The sequence below is a fragment of the Triticum aestivum genome, chromosome 1B (assembly GCF_018294505.1).
Source record: "Triticum aestivum cultivar Chinese Spring chromosome 1B, IWGSC CS RefSeq v2.1, whole genome shotgun sequence".
Taxonomy (NCBI): domain Eukaryota; kingdom Viridiplantae; phylum Streptophyta; class Magnoliopsida; order Poales; family Poaceae; genus Triticum; species Triticum aestivum.
This window is the reverse complement of record NC_057795.1, coordinates 561,736,693-561,757,537: the sequence shown is the minus strand read 5'-3', so window position 1 is coordinate 561,757,537 and position 20,845 is coordinate 561,736,693. Positions and strand designations below refer to the sequence as shown.

The window sequence follows — 20,845 nt, the reverse complement described above, 5'->3', positions numbered from 1 at the left end:
AAATATGTATTATACATTTGAGCTAAACCACGACACTTATTATGGATCGGAGGGAGAATTTTTTATCACCATCATTTCTCCTCGAGATGCCCTTGTTTCTTTTTTTAAGCACGAGTTCCCATGTTTCATTTCATACACTAAAACCACAACATTTTGCAGTGAATATCAAGGGGTAATCTCTGCAGTCCTGAGTGGGGAACTATACCTTGTGCACATTGGCTTCAACCTGGTACTTACGTCCAAACACTACCACTAAGTAAACCTTAAATAATATAGAGGAAAACTCTCATAAGAGAACAATTTGAAGCAGGCTCACAAGGTCCGGCCTGGAGAGGTTATAACATTTGCGACGTAAATGACAATTCTAAGCTAAAAGAAAAAAAATATTTATACTAAACATTACCTTTTTGTTACTCGTCTCTTAGCCCTTTTCTCTAATACGATCACATAAAAGTAAATGCCCCTTATAGCTCCTAAGATAAAATCATAAATGTGCCATCTTTGAAGAAAAACGACAGAAGAAAGCTATGCTCGCCGAACAGAAAAGCTACAACGGGACACTGTGATGCTACATGCAGCCATGGTTTTTGCTGGAACCAGTTGGTGAGGACACTGGAACCAGCCGTGGTGCATCCCGGGAACCCAACGGCAATAGATGCTGCATCCGGTCATCTTTTTTGCTGGAGTTGACATGTGTGGATGCTCGAATGGGGCAGGAGAAAAGCTGTGAAACCTCAGCGACCATGTGCCCATGGTTCCCGCGAGCTACAACGGCGCCGACCGACGCCGAATGGAAGCATGCTTCTAGCGGCATGGCGAGGTGCTGGGACCCGCCGGCAAAAAGGTTGCAAGCGGTCATCAGAGTAGCTACGCTGGTGGTGACCGCGAGCTGCGCATTTTTGCTGGAACCGACGGGCCACAGGTGAAGTCCTTTTGTTGGAATCGGCTCGCGCATTTGCTGGAACGAAAGACGGTAGATGCTGGAATCAGCGACGGTGAGCACCGGCTTGCCGGCGAGATGTTACACCCAGCGCATGCAAATGCTGGAACGAGAGAGAGTTTTTGCTGGAACTAGTGCCAGTGTCTATTGCGAGGATCAGAGCGGCAGAAACCATTGATACTGCATCTCTCCAGCGTGGCGCGGTGCTACGGACCTGCACGACAGGAGGTGCGTTGTTGTCGGAGGAGGGGCGGGGGCACTGGCAAGCTGCGCGAGGGAAGGGTGTTGGGCGAGGCTGCGCAAGGTGTGGGGAGGAAGGAGCTGAGCAACCAAATCAGCCAGCCTACGCAACTTGCATCTGATGACTAGTGCGCGGGCGACCAAAATTTGGGCCGGCCGAATGGCACCTAGCACAACGCTTTATTTATTCCATGATTATGAACACTTGATTATAGTTTGGTTTTGCAAGAAGATATGTTAAATCCAATTATAATGAAAACATTACATTTAACAAAAGAACTGATTTACAATACACAAATAAGCATGCACGGCGCGTCAAGAAGAAAAGGCACCACAATCGTCGGTCACTAAAAGAACAACATGAGACCAGTCGCGACAATGGCCAGACCTAGCCGCGCCACCGTAGACTGATCAATGCCAGCCGCCGTGGCCGATCTTAATACAGTCTCGTACCGGCACCGGAGCCGCTTTCCCGTCCCTCGGCACCGTTGTACTGTCCGCACTGCCTTCGACTTCACGTTGACTTGAACCTTCATACCAGCGATGCAATGCCCTGGAACGCCGCAAATGAAGTACCGCGTCCCAATGGCCGCAAGTGGGACGACATCGTTGCCGGTCAGGAACGTCGCGATGGGGCTGGAGCTGTTGCAGGCGTCATACCCAGCCTTTCTCACCTCCACCACATTGTGCACGGTGGTGGAGTACTGAAACTGGAGCTCATCGCCGATGGTAAATCTAGTTCTCGAAGCCCACAGGGTGTAGTTGGTCTGCAGGTCCCATGATCCGGCCGGCGCGCCCACCGTGTGACTGGCGCCGAGCACCATCCCGAGCATGGCCACGGCCATGGTGATCAGGATAAGAACTTTAGCCTCCATGGATTAAATGTCGACCGACTAGCTAACTGAAAAGATCGGAGCTAGAAGTTAGCACTAGAGAGAAATTTGATAGGATCCAACGAAGTTGCAGAGGGAAATGGTTGCACGATGGAATGTGTTGTAAGATCGTTGATGCCACTACGTCAAAATATATAGGCGATGGATTGGTTCAAGCTAGGATCACCCGGTGAGAGCGTGTTGACCAGGTGAGGTATGGTAGGTCTAAGAGGCATGATTATGAGTAATAGTACTCCCAGATGAATTTAAATACATGTTGGTGCGTACATGCTTTGCTCGCCTTTTATACTATGATAATCTAATAATGGTGACGATGGAATTCGTAGATTGGGTCTGGCTGCTATCAATCCGGTGCCCGAGCGTGCTAAACATTAATTATTTGAGCTTAATCTTTGATTAACATTATGAACGTATTGGTGCGCGCGTGCATATTTCTACCGCACGATAATTGATTTATTAAGATGTATGTCACTGTAAAAATTAGAAAATAAAACATAATCATCTTTTCTCAAGAGTACAGAAATTACGTACCATAGCTTTATTGTATAGAAGGCAGGATAACAAATACAAGAAGGATAGTAATAGGCGTTGGTCGACTGAATTTGGTCAAGATCGGTCACCATGCGCGCCATTGTAATAGGCCATCAAGGACAGTTGTTTCACGAATCGTTCTCTCTCTCAAAACAAGCTTTCGCCCCCTTTATAGATAAAGGCATAAACAACCAAACCAATACAAAATGACCCGATACAAGGCATTGAGGAGAACCTCATAAGCTGATCTAAAGAAAATCAGTAATATTAGCCAAGAACGCTAAAACCACACTAAGTGCACCTAAACTCCTCGAGCTAGCAGCCGAGAAGAAGCACATGAAACCCACCACCGTGCAAGAGGAAGACCCACCCTCACCAGCGACGCCCCCAGGAGGGTAACGACACAAAGTGTCACCGCCGCCGCATCAGCCGAAGCTAAGAAAGGTTTCACCCTGAGAGTTGGACGGCAAGGAGAGGTCCAAGGCGATGCCCCAAGAGGAATATAACACCCGCAGGCCTTGTCGCCGCCGGCACCGGAGCTCAAAGCTTTCGCTCGACCACAGCTCCCACCACATCGAGGAAGCTCTAACGGGGACCCCACCACGACGGAATGGGAGCACCAAATCCAGATCAGGGCAAAGCTTCCATCGAAGTCGCCTGCTATGCCAAGATCACCCATCACCGTGCACCTTCACAGGGCCAAGGTACACCGTCAACACCCGCCACCACGTCGCTCCCTAGAGAGCAAAGCCACGTAGCCCGTGTCGGGGTTAAATCCGGCGGATCTCGGGTAAGGGGTCCCGAGCTGATGATGTTAGCTTGATGGTAACAGGATGAACAAGGGCTTGGCAATCTGAACTCTTGTAATTTCTATTTCTTGGCGAGCTGATTTTAGGACACAAGATGAAAACGAAATATGGCAATGCTTTCAAAGCTTGACGAGCTGAAGCCTTGTAATTTCTGTTTCTTCTTTTTTTTGGCTCAGTTTGTTAGGGTTTGTTTTCTTCATTTATCTTCTTTTCAGGCTCATCTCAAACCAGTGTGTACATACACTTCCCAATAATATAAAATGTTGCAGTGGGTGTTTACCCCACTGTTTCGCCTTAAAAATCATGTTACTTATCTAGATGAATTTAGCTCTGCCTGAATTTATGTTGTATATAAAGGATGGATGTAATGCATTGCACTCAACACATCTTTGATAAATTTATTTCATGGTTACACGCTTGGTTATTATTTGGGTTTTTGCAAAGAAGATATGTTGAATCCAATTATAATGAATGCAATTAAAATTAACAAAAGAATTGAATTTAATACACAAAGGGACCATCCTATGACCGAACAAGGAAAAAGGACCACAATCATCGTTCACTCTAAAAGAACAACATAAGACCAGCCGCAACAACTATCAGACCGAGTCGGGCCACTGCAGACTGATCAACGCCAGCTGACGTAGCTGAGCTTAATACCGTCTCGAACTGGCAGCGACGCCGGTTCCCTGTCCGTCGGCACCGTTGCACAGTCCGCACTTCTTTCGACTTGACGTTGACCTCGACCTTCATGCCGGCGTTGCAGTGCCCGGAGACGCCACAGATGAAATACCGGGTCCTGACGGTGGCAAGCGGAACAACATCATTACCGGTCGGGAAAGTCGATATGGGACTGGAGCCGTTGCAGGAGTCATACCCCGTTTTGCTCACCTCCACCACGTTGTGCACGACGGCGGAGTACTGAAACTTGAGCTCATCGCCGGTGGTGAATCTGATTCTCGAAACCCACTGAGAGTAGTTGGTCTGAATGTCCCATGACCCGTGCGGTGCGCCTACGGTGTGGCTGGCACCGAGTGCCATCCCAAGCATGGTCATGGCCACGGTGATCAGAATAAGAGCTTTGGTCTCCATGGATTAAATATGAATCTACTAGCTTGCTGAATTAGTAGTACTAACTGAAAATATGATGGGGGATGAAAGTTAGCGCTAGGGACAAAATTGGTTATGTTGTCTGATCAACTAATGATCACAAGCTCCAAGGAAGCTAATGAGAGAAATGGTTGCAGGATGGATGATGTTGTGAGATCACTGATACCAATGTGTCGACATATATAGGCGATGGATGTGTTAAAGGATCATCGGGTGTAAGCGCGTTGACTAGGTGACATAGAGTAGGTCGTCTAAAACGCATGAAAATAACATCATACACGTTATCTCCTGAACTGATATTATTATATATGCTTGGCTCCATAGCTTTAATAGAAAACTAACACTGAAGAAGATGAGATTGGTAACCGTCAGTAGACCGGGTCTGGGGAGAAAAGGATTAGTAACCAAATTTTCAGTAGACCATGTCCAAACAATTAGTTAGGAGATCATCAGTAGCCATCAGTGGACCTTGTCCTCGGTAGATCCGGATGCCCGCACGAGAGTACTAAACATAAATTAATCCAACATATTCTCTAGTAAAACAATCCGAACGTGTTGGTGCGCACATGTACTACATCGGTACGTCAAATAATTATATAATTAATTAAGATTCTTCTAAAATAATAATTAAGATGTATGCCACTGTCAAAATTCATGGAAATTCACTATTGATAATATGTTGTGTTGACCAAATTTAAAAGTTGCATGGTCTGCTTGGTAAGGGCCCCTCGCCGTTGTCATATAGCTAAAATCATATTTGGCAAAGAGGATTTATAGTTGGTCCTAGTTTTTGGGTAGTGAAAGGTAATTCCACTAATAATTAGTTGTCATATATGTATTATACATTTGAGCTAAAACACGACACTTATTATGGATCGGAGGGAGAATTTTTTATCACCATCATTTCTCCTCGAGATGCCCTTGTTTCTTTTTTTAAGCACGAGTTCCCATGTTTCATTTCATACACTAAAACCACAACATTTTGCAGTGCGCCTAAATATCAAGGGGTAATCTCTGCAGTCCTGAGTGGGGAACTATACCTTGGGCACATTGGCTTCAACCTGGTACTTACGTCCAAACACTACCACTAAGTAAACCTTAAATAATATAGAGGAAAACTCTCATAAGAGAACAATTTGAAGCAGGCTCACAAGGTCCGGCCTGGAGAGGTTATAACATTTGCGACGTAAATGACAATTCTAAGCTAAAAGAAAAAAAAATATTTATACTAAACATTACCTTTTTGTTACTCGTCTCTTAGCCCTTTTCTCTAATACGATGACATAAAAGTAAATGCCCCTTATAGCTCCTAAGATAAAATCATAAATGTGCCATCTTTGAAGAAAAACGACAGAAGAAAGCTATGCTCGCCAAAGAGAAAAGCTACAACGGGACACTGTGATGCTACATGCAGCCATGGTTTTTGCTGGAACCAGTTGGTGAGGACACTGGAACCAGCCGTGGTGCATCCCGGGAACCCAACGGCAATAGATGATGCATCCGGTCATCTTTTTTGCTGGAGTTGACATGTGTGGATGCTCGAATGGGGCAGGAGAAAAGCTGTGAAACCTCAGCGACCATGTGACCATGGTTCCCGCGAGCTACAACGGCGCCGACCGACGCCGAATGGAGGCATGCTTCTAGCGGCATGGCGAGGTGCTGGGACCCGCCGGCAAAAAAGTTGCAAGCAGTCATCAGAGTAGCTACGCTGGTGGTGACCGCGAGCTGCGCATTTTTGCTGGAACCGACGGGCCACAGGTGAAGTCCTTTTGCTGGAATCGGCTCGCGCATTTGCTGGAACCAGAGACTGTAGATGCTGGAATCAGCGATGGTGAGCACCGGCTTGCCGGCGAGATGTTACACCCAGCGCATGCAAATGCTGGAACCAGAGAGAGTTTTTGCTGGAACTAGTGCCGGTGTCTATTGCGAGGATCAGAGCGGCAGAAACCATTGATACTGCATCTCTCCAGCGTGGCGCGGTGCTAGGGACCTGCACGACAGGAGGTGCGATGTTGTCGGGGGAGGGGCGGGGGCACTGGCAAGCTGCGCGAGGGGAAGGGTGTTGGGCGATGTTGCGCAAGGTGTGGGGAGGAAGGAGCTGAGCAGCCAAATCAGCCGGCATACGCAACTTGCATCTGATGACTAGTGCGCGGGCGACCAAAATTTGGACCGGCCGAATGGCACCTAGCACAACGCTTTATTTATTCCATGATTATAAACACTTGATTATAGTTCGGTTTTGCAAGAAGATATGTTAAATCCAATTACAATGAAAACATTACATTTAACAAAAGAACTGATTTACAATACACAAATAAGCATGCACGGCGCGTCAAGAAGAAAAGGCACCACAATCGTAGGTCACTAAAAGAACAATGTGAGACCAGTCGCGACAATGGCCAGACCTAGCCGCGCCACCGTAGACTGATCAATGCCAGCCGCCGTGGCCGAGCTTAATACAGTCTCGTACCGGCACCGGAGCCGCTTTCCCGTCCCTCGGCACCGTTGTACTGTCCGCACTGCCTTCGACTTCACGTTGACTTGAACCTTCATACCGGCGATGCAATGCCCTGGAACACCGCAAATGAAGTACCGCGTCCCAATGGCCGCAAGTGGGATGACATCGTTGCCAGTCAGGAACGTCGTGATGGGGCTGGAGCTGTTGCAGGCGTCATACCCAGCCTTTCTCACCTCCACCACATTGTGCATGGTGGTGGGGTACTGAAACTGGAGCTCATCGCCGATGGTAAATCTAGTTCCCGAAGCCCACAGGGTGTAGTTGGTCTGCAGGTCCCATGATCCGGCCGGCGCGCCCACCGTGTGACTGGCGCCGAGCACCATTCCGAGCATGGCCACGGCCACGGTGATCAGGATAAGAACTTTAGCCCCCATGGATTAAATGTCGACCGACTAGCTAACTGAAAAGATCGGAGCTAGAAGTTAGCACTAGAGAGAAATTTGATAGGATCCAAGGAAGTTGCAGAGAGAAATGGTTGCACGATGGAATGTGTTGTACAATCGTTGATGCCACTATGTCAAAATATATAGGCGATGGATTGGTTCAAGCTAGGATCACCCGGTGAGAGCGTGTTGACCAGGTGAGGTATGGTAGGTCTAAGATGCATGAATATGAGTAATAGTACTCCCAGATGAATTTAAATACGTGTTGGTGCGTGCATGCTTTGCTCGCCTATTATACTATGATAATCTAATAACGGTGACGATGGAATTCGTAGATTGGGTCTGGCTGCTATCAATGCGGTGCCCGAGCGTGCTAAACATTAATTATTTGAGCTTAATCTTTGATTAACATTATGAACGTATTGGTGCGCGCGTGCATATTTCTACCGCACGATAATTGATTTATTAAGATGTATGTCACTGTAAAAATTAGAAAATAAAACGTAATCATCTTTTCTCAAGAGTACACAAATTACGTACCATAGCTTTATTGTATAGAAGGCAGGATAACAAATACAAGAAGGGTAGTAATAGGCGTTGGTCGACTGAATTTGGTCAAGATCGGTCCATGCGCGCCATTGTAATAGGCCATCAAGGACAGTTGTTTCACGAATCGTTCTCTCTCTCGAAACAAGCTTTTGCCCCCTTTATAGATAAAGGCATAAACAACCAAACCAATACAAAATGACCCGATACAAGGCATTGAGGAGATCCTCATAAGCTGATCTAAAGAAAATCGGTAATATTAGCCAAGAACGCTAAAAACGCACTAAGTGCGCCTAAACTCCTCGAGCTAGCAGCCGAGAAGAAGCACATGAAACCCACCACCGTGCAAGAGGAAGACCCACCCTCACCGGCGACGCCCCCAGGAGGGTAACGACACAAAGCGTCACCACCGCCACATCAGTCGAAGCTAAGAAAGGTTTCACCCTGAGAGTTGGATGGCAAGGAGAGGTCCAAGGCGATGCCCCAAGAGGAATACAACACCTGCAGGCCTTGTCGCCACCGGCATCGGAGCGCAAAGCTTTCGCTCGACCACAGCTCCCACCACATCGAGGAAGCTCTAACGGGGACCCCACCACGACGGAATGGGAGCACCAAATCCAGATCAGGGCAAAGCTTCCATCGAAGTCGCCTGCTACGCCAAGATCACCCATCACTGTGCACCTCGCCACCCACAGGGCCAAGGTACACCGTCAATACCCGCCACCACGTCGCTCCCTAGAGAGCAAAGCCACGTAGCCCGTGTCGGGTTTAAATCCATCATTTCTCCTCGAGATGCCCTTGTTTCTTTTTTTAAGCACGAGTTCCCATGTTTCATTTCATACACTAAAACCACAACATTTTGCGGTGCGCCTAAATATCAAGGGGTAATCTCTGCAGTCCTGAGTGGGGAACTATACCTTGGGCACATTGGCTTCAACCTGGTACTTACGTCCAAACACCACCACTAAGTACACCTTAAATATAGAGGAAAACTCTCATAAGAGAACAATTTGAAGCAGGCTCACAAGGTCCGCCGTGGAGAGGTAACATTTGCGAGGTAAATGAAAATTCAAAGCTAAATGACAAATATATTTATACTAAATATTATCCTTTTTGTTACTCATATCTTAGCCCTTTTCTCTAATACGATAACGTCAAAGTAAATGCCCTTTATAGCTGCTAAGATAAAATCATAAATCTGCCCTCTTAAGAGAAAAACGACGGAGGAAAGCTAAGCTCACCAAAGAGAAAAGCTACAGCGGGACACGGCGATGCTGCATCCGGCCATGGTTTTTGCTGGAACCTGTCGGTGAGGACAGTGGAACCAGCCGTGGTGCATCTTGGGAACCCGATGGCAATAGATGTTGCATCCGGTCATCTTTTTTGCTAGAATTGACATGTGTGGATGCTGGAATGGGGCAGGAGAAAAGCTGCAAAACCTCGGTGACCGTGCAACCATGGTTCCCACGACGGCGCCGACCGGCGCCGAATGGCGGCATGCTTCTAGCAGCTTGACGAGGTGCTGGGGCCCGTCAACAAAAAAGTTGCAAGCAGTCATCAGAGTAGCTATGACGGTCATGAACGCGAGCTGCACATTTTTGCTGGAACCGACAGGCCACATGCGAAGTCCTTTTCCTGGAACCGGCTCACGCATTTGCTGGAACCAGAGACTGTACATGTTCGAATCAGCGACGGTGAGCACTGGCTTGCTGGCGAGATGTTACAACCAGCGCATGCAAATGCTAGAACCAGAGAGTTTTTGCTCGAACTAGTGGGAGTGTCAATTGCGAGCGTCAGCCCAGCAGAAGCCATTGATACTGCATCTCGCCCGCATGGCGCCATGCTAGGGACCGGGCCGACATGAGGTGTGATGCTGCCGGGGGGAGGGGGGGCACTGGCAAGCTGCGCGAGGGGAAGGGTGTTGGGCCAGGTTGTGCAAGGTGTGGGGAGGAAGGAGCTGAGCAGGCAAATCAGACGGCCTACGCAGCTTGCATCTGACAGCTAGTGCGCGGCCGACCAAAATTTGGGACGGCCGACCGACACCTAGCACTGCCCTTTATTTATTCCATGATTATATACACATGATTATGGTTCGCAAGAATATAAGTTAAATCCAATTATAATGGAAGAAATTACATTTAACAAAAGAATTAATTTATAATACACAAATACGCATGCGCGTCGCGTTAAGAAGAAAAAAGCACCATTATCGACGGTCACTAATAGAACAACACGAGACCAGCCGCGACAAAGGCCAGGCCTAGTCGCGCCATCGCAGACTGATCAATGCCAGCCGTCATGGCCGAGCTTAAGATAGTCTCGGACCGGCACCGGAGCCGCTTCCCCGTCCCTCGGCACCGTCGTACTGTCCACACTGCCTTCGACTTCACGTTGACTTGAACCTTCATACCGGCGACGCGATGCCCTGGGACGCCGCAAATGAAGTACCGCATCCCAATGGCTGCAAGTGGGACGACATCGTTGCTGGTTAGGAACATCGCGATGGGGCTGGAGCTGTTGTAGGCGTCGTACCCAGCCTTTCTCACCTCCACCACATTGTGCACGGTGGTGGAGTACTGAAATTGGAACTCATCGCCGATGGTAAACCTAGTTCTCAAAGCCCACATGGTGTAGTTGGTCTGCAGGTCCCATGATCCGGCCGGCACACCCACCGTGAGACTGGTGCTGAGCACCATCCGGAGCATGGCCACGGTCACGGTGATCAGGATAAGAACTTTAGCCCCCATGGATTAAATGTTGACCGACTAGCTGGCTAACTGAAAAGATCGGAGCTAGAAGTTAGCACTAGAGATAAATTTGATAGGATCCAAGGAAGTGGTAGAGAGAAATGGCTGCACGATAGAATGTGCTGTAAGATCGTTGATGCCACTATGTCAAAATATATAGGGGATGGATTGGTTCAAGCTAGGATCATCAGGTGTAAGCGACGTTGATCAGGTGAGGTATGGTAGGTCTAAGATGCATCAATATGAGTAATACTACTCCCAGATGAATTTAAATACATGTTGGTACGTGCATGCTTGGTGTTAGAATTAAACACACATGTTTAATTGAAAGGGATTCTCCCCTTGTTAACTGCCATGCCGTTGCCAACAGGCAACCGACGCGCCTCTCCCTTCGTGTCCTTATGTATCGTCGCGTCCCTACGGGATGTATATATTGTAACAAACCCAATCAATGAGAACAGCGATTCCACTACTTGTCAATTGTCTCTCTTTTCTTTTAACACGTTATCAGCACGCGCTCCGGCTAGAGCAATTCCAACGAGAAGACAAGGAGAACAGGGAAAAGGTGAGAAACGGAACCATGCCTCGAGTTCCGATGTCCCTGTTTCTTCGCCTCCTTTGCATCGATGGCCGTGGCCGCCGCTTTGAGCATCGTGTGCGCGACCTCCGCCGCTTCCGGCGTGGAGGTTGGAACCAGCGCCGCCAGGATCTCCGTCGCAACCACCGGAACGGCGCGGGGCCGTCGAAGTCGAACCAGCATGTGCAGCCCGATGTGCCCGCCCGGCTTCTGGCCGCTCCGGCTGCACCAAGGCTCGAGGCCGATGGGGGCATCGACCCGGCGCTGGCGGCTCCGCCGCCGCCGGTCTGGTGCTCGGTGCATGGCTGGGTAGTATGCCCCCTGCACCAGTACAACTTTCCCGTCATGATCCGCCGCTGCAGCCTCCGACCCCAGCGGTTGTTGAAGCAGAAGCCAGCGTGCCGCTCCAGAGGTTGCCGACGGTCGCGCGTGTCCCGGGCAACGCTGCCGCGCCGCCGCGCCTGCCGTCCCCGACTCCGTCGAACGGCCACTCCGGCCGCTCCGGCTCACGGAGCCCCGCGGCACTCGGGCTCGCGAACGGCACCGCGTCCGGCCCCCTCGCCCTCGCGCGCTGCGCCCGCCCGCGCCTTTGGCGCCGCTGCACCCGTCCGCGCCGAGGCCTCGCCCTCGCGTGCCTCACCGTGGCCGCGTTGCTTTACGGCCTGCATCTCACCAGTGAGGATTCTCCACTGGTGACGCCCGCGAGAGCGACCACATGGCGCTGCACGCTGCTCCCCACCCCGCGGATTTGTCGGCGCGGTCCGCGGTGACCAACATCGTGGTGTCCCTCCGGCGTGGCTCGAACCATCCAGGCGGTGGTTCTGTGAAGCAAATCGATTGATTTGTGCCCACGTAGGGAATCACGATAGAGAACATTATCTCTTCGTCTCTTTACACTAAGGTCCCTGCAGTTACTAGAATTAGCAAAACAGGCTGATTCAATGGTCCAGGCTAATATTCGCACATCATCCTTCAATTTCGGGGATTTTGCAAATTGCTCCTGTTAACAATGCTATTTACTACTACCTCCGTCTAGGTGAATAAGTCATTCGCGTAGTTCTAGGTCATTGATTTGAGGAATTAAATATGTGCTATATGTCATGAAAAGTATATCACTAGATTTCTACAACGATTTAGTTTCTAAATATATATTTTTTATCACATATAATATATATTTAGATAGTTAAATCGTCAACCTAGAACTACGCGAATGACTTATTCACCGAGACGGAGGTAGTAGCGTTGATCTGTGTTGACCCTGTTATTTCCAGTATTTGTCTTAAATACTATGTTTCTGTAGAGTACCTTGTATTTCAGAACGTGATGTAATATATTTCCATGTTTCTTACATGTTGAGATTCATTACATCTATTATTTGCAATTGAGATTTGTTTTTATCTCTTGCAAAGATAAATTTAGTACCTCTAGAGTACTGATTTGTGATTGAGAATATTTTTTTTCTCTCGCAAAACAATCTCATTGCGATTGAGACTAATTTCTCTCGCAAAATATTAATTCACTTTGCTGAATTATCTTGCAACTTGATACAACATCATCTCATTTAGTTTGAGGTCTATAAAACTCAAGCTCTCACTTGAACATCAAGTTTACAACATCATTACTATTCATTACAATAGTAGTGTATTTCCGTTGAGTATGATGTATTCCGGAATGTATGTATCTTCATGTTTGCTACATGTCGAGATTAATACGTCTATTTGCAATTGAGATTTTCAATTTTTTGCAAATACGGGTGCAAATTCAAGGTGATTTCTTCAAATTGATGCTTGAGATCACACAGTAGTCATGGATCTACTGCCTACGCAGATTATCGATGACTACTGATAAAGCCTATATTTTGTCGTTTCGACATTATGATTGCTTTACAAAGTGCTCTTCCACACATTTTACTAAGTCATGAGATAAGGCATTAGGAGTGAGTATCTACTGATTTCATCAGATTATACTCCCTAGTGTTGCGAGATCTACTCCCTATCTTCAAGATGTCATACTTAGCAATTTGAGATTCACACTAATGGTTTCAAGATAACTTCTTGAAATACCCATTGATTTTGCGAAGTTCATTACAATATCAACCATGATGGTCTTTAATTTACTAGTTGTAAATTAATCATCTCTGGTTTACCCATAGAGGTAACATATGGCTATAGAGTTTGAGGCATTCGTCCTCAATGGCCACCGCTGCCCTATCTGGGCCATGGGCATCATGATCGCTCTTGTGTCTCGTGGAATAATGTGTGCAATCCAAGACCGTAGGATTCGCCTCTGGTCGGAATCACCCCGCTAACAGAAAAATATGTTGCCTTATAAATCTTAAGGCATTATATCGATCCTGGTCTCAACATCGGGTTATTCTGTATCAGCTATTCCTGGGGCGTAAAGAATCTCAAGAGCAAAGGTTTGAATCTCACTTCATCCCTCCAACATGACTATCAGCAGTCACGGGACCCTATGAGCACGGAGAACATGAAGGTTGAATATGCATCAACTAACATGTTTGAAGACTTTGTCTAGTCTATCAATCTCCTCGGTGGTCAACATAATTTATGTCCATTTACGATGTTCTAATAAGAACATAAGTATTGTTGTCATCATATATTGTATATCACAATATATTGTATCGACACTTTGATACAAATACATTTGTATGTATTCTATATATCTGATAGTGATTTTCATATTGAGAATTTTCACGTCTATATATAGATTTCTACGGGAGTCAATCCGATGAAAAATGATATGTGCTCTGTGGGCATATGCACCACAAACTTTATACTCAGGAAAGTCCAATGTTTCCACTCTCATTGAGAGAAAGGAGATATTTAAATCGCGACACGCGATGAGGTATTTGTTGGCTCAACTCGAGTCGTATTTACTATCCCTGTGGGTACTCGAGTAACGTCGGGATGCTTTATTGCTTTCCAGGTTTAACTCGTACCCTACTAAACTATGAAGGTATCCGTCAAAATAGTTTCCATAGCGAAACTTATGATGACAACAAAGAGAAATAACTTCTCTTTACCATATGCAACGGATATGGCAAGCACATTCTCTGTGTATCTTCTGGATTGAACTACACATACGACTCAACCCGTAGCACATGTTGCGTACGAGATAGTTTTCCAGAGTGTCTTGTACATGACAAACTTGGCATACTAGCCTTGGTCATCGAGACATTGGGTTGAAACCGAAACTATCAACAATTCCAATAGTTTGTGATTATTATGATGCTAAAGTCTAATAACATTTGGATTTTATGTGCACTACAAGTGACACAGGGAAGCTAATTTTAAGGCTCGAACACCTTAAAGTCTACGCTGAACCACTCAGACTCCTTGAGTGCATCAAGTCCAGGTAAGTGGCTCTTCCCAGCCATTGAGTAGACTATTCAGGTATTCCATGGTTCTAAAAGACATATCTACATGATGGTCTTAAGTGTGTCCTTTATTCACACGAAACCATTGGCTCATTATTCTGACATCGATTTCAAGCAAATCGAATGGATAACATTGCAGAATTCTCCTTGAGTGCCTTCTCTCTGGCCCTTGGATTGAAGTTTAGTAATTTGTCCTAATGTCTAGACTCAAAATGGTTTGGTAGAATCCTATCCAAAGAGTTATGCTCATTGCATTATCTTTACTTTGGAATTGCAACTTACCAACTTTACGTTGGAGTCATGTAGTTTTTACACGCTCATGACCAAACTGCATAATATTATTCCCCTCTGTCTTTGATACGTGGAAATCTATCAAGTATTTCCTATCTGCGGTAATACGGTTGCATACCGATATCACCACCCAGCATACATCATTGGCCCCTCAACATATAGTTGGGATCTATGTGAGGAATAACTGTATTTCCGTCAATACCTCAAGCCCCTCGCATGGGGAGTTATTCAAGGCCAGTATGCTGATTTAATGAGGAACATTTCCAGGCATTAGGGGGAGATTTCAAGTACCATAAAAATGCCAGGAAATTAGTGGAATGTTCAACACATTTCTGCCTCAAATCCACGTACTCAAAGATCTGAACCATGCATTCAAAAGATTTGCAACACATTGCAAATAATCTGTCAGATTCATTTACTGACTATAAAGGTGTCACACAATCCTACAATCCTGCAAAAGTACGCCTGAAAGAGTGGAGGTACAAGCAAAATCCACTCCACTCCTCGTTCAAAGCAACATGGGGAGATGTATGGCAGAAGTACACCAGGATTCAGCTTCTCGCAAGCAAGGATATCAAGGCCTGTGAATCAGTAAATGCAAGTCAACTTCACGTTGGCAGACACTTAATGGGTAGTATACACTCAGTGGACGGGAAACCTCCATCAACCCAGGTCATAGTGCACACAATGACCGGGACATCGAAATACCTGACTCAATCGCATTGGGAAATCGCGAGAAGTCACTACGGGTAACGATATTTTCATCAACTATATATTGATATACAGATTCTGGAGAATCATATAACCAGAAGTCTACAATTGTCGACATACATTTCTCAACTAGATTGCAAAACCTTACAAATGATTCAGATCCAAAGACCATGGCCATGGCAAAGTGTGATCAACACTCGGACTGAACTCAAGCAAAGGGTATAATCTAGGTAGAAATGATCTTGCTCAATAATGGGAAGGTATTCATAGGCAATACCTACACCCGTTTTCTTCTGGAAACAGAATTGAGAACAATGAGGTGGTGAAACAAAGAGCAAGTATTGTAGCACAAGGGTTCACGCAGATACCCAACTAATCTCCAGAGGTGGAATCTCATTCCGATAACTTATATCATTGGCAGTTCAAAATCATCTATCTCTGCAGTTAATAGATGTAGTGATCACATGTCCATGTGGATCACTAGATTCAGACATATATGATTGATTTCCGATGGAATCTCAATTCTGAATCGAAGTACAAAATGCAACATACATTGTGTAAAATCAATGAGTCACCATATGACTTATTATTATCGTCGGTACATTTGGTACAACCGACGTAGTGAGTTCCTTATTCACAAGGATTACTCCTACAATGATGATTATCCATGTTTGTGTGTCTGCAATGACGACACATGTAATCATCTAAATGACAAAGTTTAAGAAGGATTTGAGTAAACCAAAATACCGCTCGTTACTACAACTTGAGCACCTTCATTCATACATTATGGTATACTATGTTGTCTATATCCAAAATATATTGGAAAAATCCATTATGGACAAATATTATCCATCCATAACTCTCATGGTAGTTCATTCTCTAGACGTAGAGAAAGATCTATTTAGACCAAGAGATGATGGAAATGAGATATTGGGACTCAACGTTCCATAATGCCATTGGATCCACCAAACACAATTGGTTGGGACTCAAGAATATCTATCGATATCTCCAAAGGCATCAAACATCTTGTCCTGGTTTTTCAGTTTCACAGAAATGTGAACACCGATATCATTGGATACATCGATTAGATCCCCACTATGTCAGATCGTAGACAAGCTTAGTGCTCATACTAGGTGTGGTAGCCCCCTCATGAAGAGTCTTCCAAACAGACCTCATGGCTACATCCACCAACCATTATCTCAAAGATAATGTTGCTTGTGTTGCCCGGATGCAAACAGGTTACGTAATTAGCAGTATCATCATATTGCATATCTTGCAAGTCAAATCATGTGAATGATTTATTCACCAAGTCTCTACCAGCTTCTACATTCCAGAAATACGTTCATGGAGTTGGTATGTGATGGCTTCGGAATTTGCAAGGATCAGGGGGAGTACTTTCCTGAATTGTTCCTGTTCAAAGCATCATATTATACTCTTTTTTCCTTAATGAGTTTACTTTAAAGGTTCTCATGAAGGTTTTTAATGAGGTAATATCAACATGAGATCATATGTCATACTTTCTGTTTTCCCCACCGAGGTTTTTAAGAAAGTGTATATGACATATTTATCGTCCTCTAAACTCTATGAGTTTTCTCGTATTGAGTTAAAAGAGACAATAACCATTATATGTTGCATCATTTTCTCCTTATTTTTCCCACTGGGTTTGAAGGAGTTTTAGCAACATATTCTACACTACTCCTCATATTTTTCCCACAGAGTTTTTGGAGGAGACTCTTTCGAGTTGATGATACTACATGGACAAGCGAAGATTAGAGGGAGTGTTAGAATTAAACACACATGTTTAATTGAAAGGGAATCTCCCCTTGTTAACTGCCATGCCGTTGCCAACAGGCAACCGACGCGCCTCTCCCTTCGTGTCCCTATGTATCGTCGCGTCCCTACAGGATGTATATATTGTAACAAACCCAATCAATGAGAACAGCGATTTCACTACTTGTCAATTGTCTCTCTTTTCTTTTAACACTTGGCTCGCCTATTATACTATGACAATAATCTAATAATGGTGACGATGGAATTCGTAGCCGAGATTAGATTGGGTCTGGCGGCAATCCCTCAGGCTGCTACCAATCCGGTGCCCGAGCGTGCTAAACATTAATTATTTGAACTTAATCATTGATTAACATTATGAACGTATTGGTGCGCGCGTGCATATTTCTACCGCATGATAATTGATTTATTAAAATGCATATCATTGTAAAAATTGGAAAATAAAACGTAATCATCTTTTCTCAAGAGTACACAAAATACGTAGCATAGTTTTATTGTATAGAAGGCAGGATAACAAATACAAGAAGGATAGTAATAGGCGTTGGTCGACTGAATTTGGTCAAGGTCGGTCACCATGCGCACCATTGTAATAGGCCATTAAGGACAGTCGATTTCACGAATCGTTTTCTCTTCCGAAACAAGCTTTCGCCCCCTTTATAGATAAAGGAATAAACAACCAAACTGATACAAAATGACCCGATACAAGGCATGACCTCATAAGCTGATTTAAAGAAAATCGGTAATACTAGCCAAACGCTCTAAGTGCACCTAAACGCCTCGAGCTAGTAGCCGAGAAGAAGCACATGAAACACGCCACCGTGCAAGAGGAAGACCCACCCTCACCGGCGATGCCCCCAGGAGGGTAACGACACAAAGCGTCGCCGCCGCCGCATCAGCCAAAGCTAAGAAAGGTTTCACCTTAAGAGTTGGACGGCAAGAAGAGGTCCAAGGTGACGCCCCAAGAGGGATACAACATCCCCCGCAGGCCTTGTCGCCGCCGGTGCCGGAGCGCAAAGCTTTCTCTCGCTCCCACCACATCGAGGAAACTCTAACGGGACCACACCACGACGGAATGGGAGCACCACATCTAGATCAGGGCAAAGCTTCCATCGAAGTCATCTGCTACGCCAGGATCACCCATCACCATGCACCTCGCCACCCACAGGGCCGAGGTAGACCGTCAACACCCGCCACCACGTCGCTCGCTGGAGAGCTAAGCCACGTAGCCCGTGTCAGGGGCTCTCGAGTAAGGGGTCCCGAGCTGATGATTTTAGCTTGATGGTAACAGGATGAACAAGGGCTTGGCGAGCTGAACTCTTGTAATTTCTGTTTCTTGGCGGGCAGATTTTGGGACACAAGATGAAAACGAAATATGGCAATGCTTTCAAAGCTTGGCGATCTGAAGTCTTGTAATTTTATTTTATTTTTTGGCTCAGTTTGTTAGGGTTTGTTTTCTTCATTTATCTTATTTTTAGGCTTATCTCAAACCAGTGTGTACATACACTTCCCAATAATATAAAATTTTGGAGTGGGTGTTTACCCCACCGTTTCGCCTTAAAGATCATGTTACTTATCTAGATGAATTTAGCTCTACCTGAATTTCCGTTGTATCTAATGGATGGATGTAATGTCATTGCACTCAACACATCTTTTGTAAATTTATTTCATGGTTACACGCTTGGTTATTATTTGGGTTCTTGCAAGAAGATATGTTGAATTCAATTATAATGAATGCAATTACATTACACAACAGAATTGAATTTAATACACAAAGGGACCATGCTAGGACCGAACAAGGAAAAAAGGACCACAATCATTGTTCACTCTAAGAGAACAAAGTAAGACCAGTCGCAACAACTATCAGACCGAGTCGGGCCGCCGTAGACTGGTCGACGCCAGCCGCCGCAGCTGAGCTTAATACTGTCTCAGACTGGCAGCGACGTCGGTTCCCTGTCCGTCGGCACCGTTGCACAGTCCGCACTTCTTTCGACTTGACGTTGACCTCGACCTTCATGCCGGCGTCGCATTGCCTGGAGAAGCCGCAGATGAAATACCAGGACGCAACGGTGGCAAGCAGAACAACATCATTACTGGTCGGGAAAGTTGCTATGGGGCTGGAGCCGTGGCAGGAGTCATACCCCGTCTTGCTCACCTCCACCACGCTGTGCACGGAGGCTGGGTACTGGATCTTGAGCTCATCGCCGATGGTGAACCTGATTCTCGAAACCCACTAGGAGTAGTTGGTCCGAAGGTCCCACGACCCGTCCGGCGCGCCTACAGTGTGGCTGGCACCGAGCGCCATCCCAAGCATGGTCATGGCCACGGTGATCAGAATAAGAGCTTTGGTCCCCATGGATTAAATATGGATCTACTCCCTCCGTCCGGAAATAGTTGTCATCAAAATGGATGAAAAGAGATGTATCTAGAACTTCTAGATACATCTCTTTTCATCCATTTTGATGACAACTACTTCCGGACGGAGGGAGTACTAGCTAGCTGACTTACTAGTAACTAAAAATATGATGGGGAGTGGAAGTTAGCGCTAGAGAGAAAATTGGTTATGTTGTCTGATCAACTAATGATCACAAGCTCCAAGGAAGCTAAAGAGAGAAATGGCTGCAAGATGGATCGTGTTGTGAGATCATTGGTACTAGTGTGTCAACATATATAGGCGATGGATGTGTTAAAGGACATCGGGTGTAAGCGCGTTGACCAGGTGACATAGAGTAGGTCATCAAAAATACATGAAAATGACATCGTACGCGTTAGCTCCTGAAACTGATATTGTTATATATGCTTGGCTCCATAAGCATAATTCATATTGGAATCTTGGGCACAATCATAACAAGCATCATCAAAAAGGGATATTTCAAGAGAATCAACGGGATCATAACAATCATCATAGCAATCATCCTTCGGTAAGCACGAAGGGGAATTAAACAATGTATGAGTTGAAGAGTTACTCTCATTAGAAGGTGGGCACGGGTAGCTAATCCGCTCTTCCTCCTTTGTTTCTTCGCTCTCCTCATCATCTTTTTCATCCAATGAGCTCACAGTTTCATCAATTTCTTCTTCCATAACTTCCTGCAAAATATTAGTCTCTTCTTGGACAACAGAGTAGTCCTCAATATATAGTTTAACATATGAATTAGAAGCATAATTATCATAGCAACATTCAAGTATGGCAATTTTTCAGATTTGTAGAGAGTAGCATCATACTTTTCAATCAAAGAAGCAATTTCATAAGCACCCTTAAAAGCAACAAATTCTTCAGTTTGTTGAACATCATAGTAATTATAAACACCCTTAGCATACGAAGATACGATTCCATTATCACTAAACTCACATTGATAGGGAAGGTGTT

The 20,845-nt window shown here is 45.6% G+C and overlaps 2 protein-coding genes and 2 pseudogenes across 2 annotated transcripts; all 4 read right to left on the bottom strand.

Annotated features, from left to right (window-relative positions):
- Nucleotides 1-1,616: 1,616 nt before the first annotated feature.
- Nucleotides 1,617-4,528, bottom strand: LOC123079788 (uncharacterized; annotated as a pseudogene).
- A 2,359-nt stretch (nt 4,529-6,887) lies between these two features.
- On the bottom strand, nt 6,888-7,415 carry LOC123095148 (uclacyanin 1-like). Its single transcript, XM_044516966.1, has one exon. It carries the CDS (start codon nt 7,413-7,415, stop codon nt 6,888-6,890), a length of 528 nt encoding a protein of 175 aa, XP_044372901.1.
- Nucleotides 7,416-10,042: 2,627 nt separating this feature from the next.
- Nucleotides 10,043-11,242, bottom strand: LOC123095160 (stellacyanin). Its single transcript, XM_044516975.1, has one exon. It carries the CDS (start codon nt 10,715-10,717, stop codon nt 10,190-10,192), a length of 528 nt encoding a protein of 175 aa, XP_044372910.1. The 5' UTR covers nt 10,718-11,242; the 3' UTR covers nt 10,043-10,189.
- An 8,064-nt stretch (nt 11,243-19,306) lies between these two features.
- LOC123079783 (uclacyanin 1-like) lies at nt 19,307-19,834 on the bottom strand (annotated as a pseudogene).
- Nucleotides 19,835-20,845: the final 1,011 nt, after the last annotated feature.

Excerpts from the sequence above, each read along its gene's own strand:
- LOC123095148 (XM_044516966.1), bottom strand. The coding sequence starts at position 7,415 with ATGGGGGCTAAAGTTCTTATCCTGATCACCGTGGCCGTGGCCATGCTC.
- LOC123095160 (XM_044516975.1), bottom strand. The coding sequence starts at position 10,717 with ATGGGGGCTAAAGTTCTTATCCTGATCACCGTGACCGTGGCCATGCTC.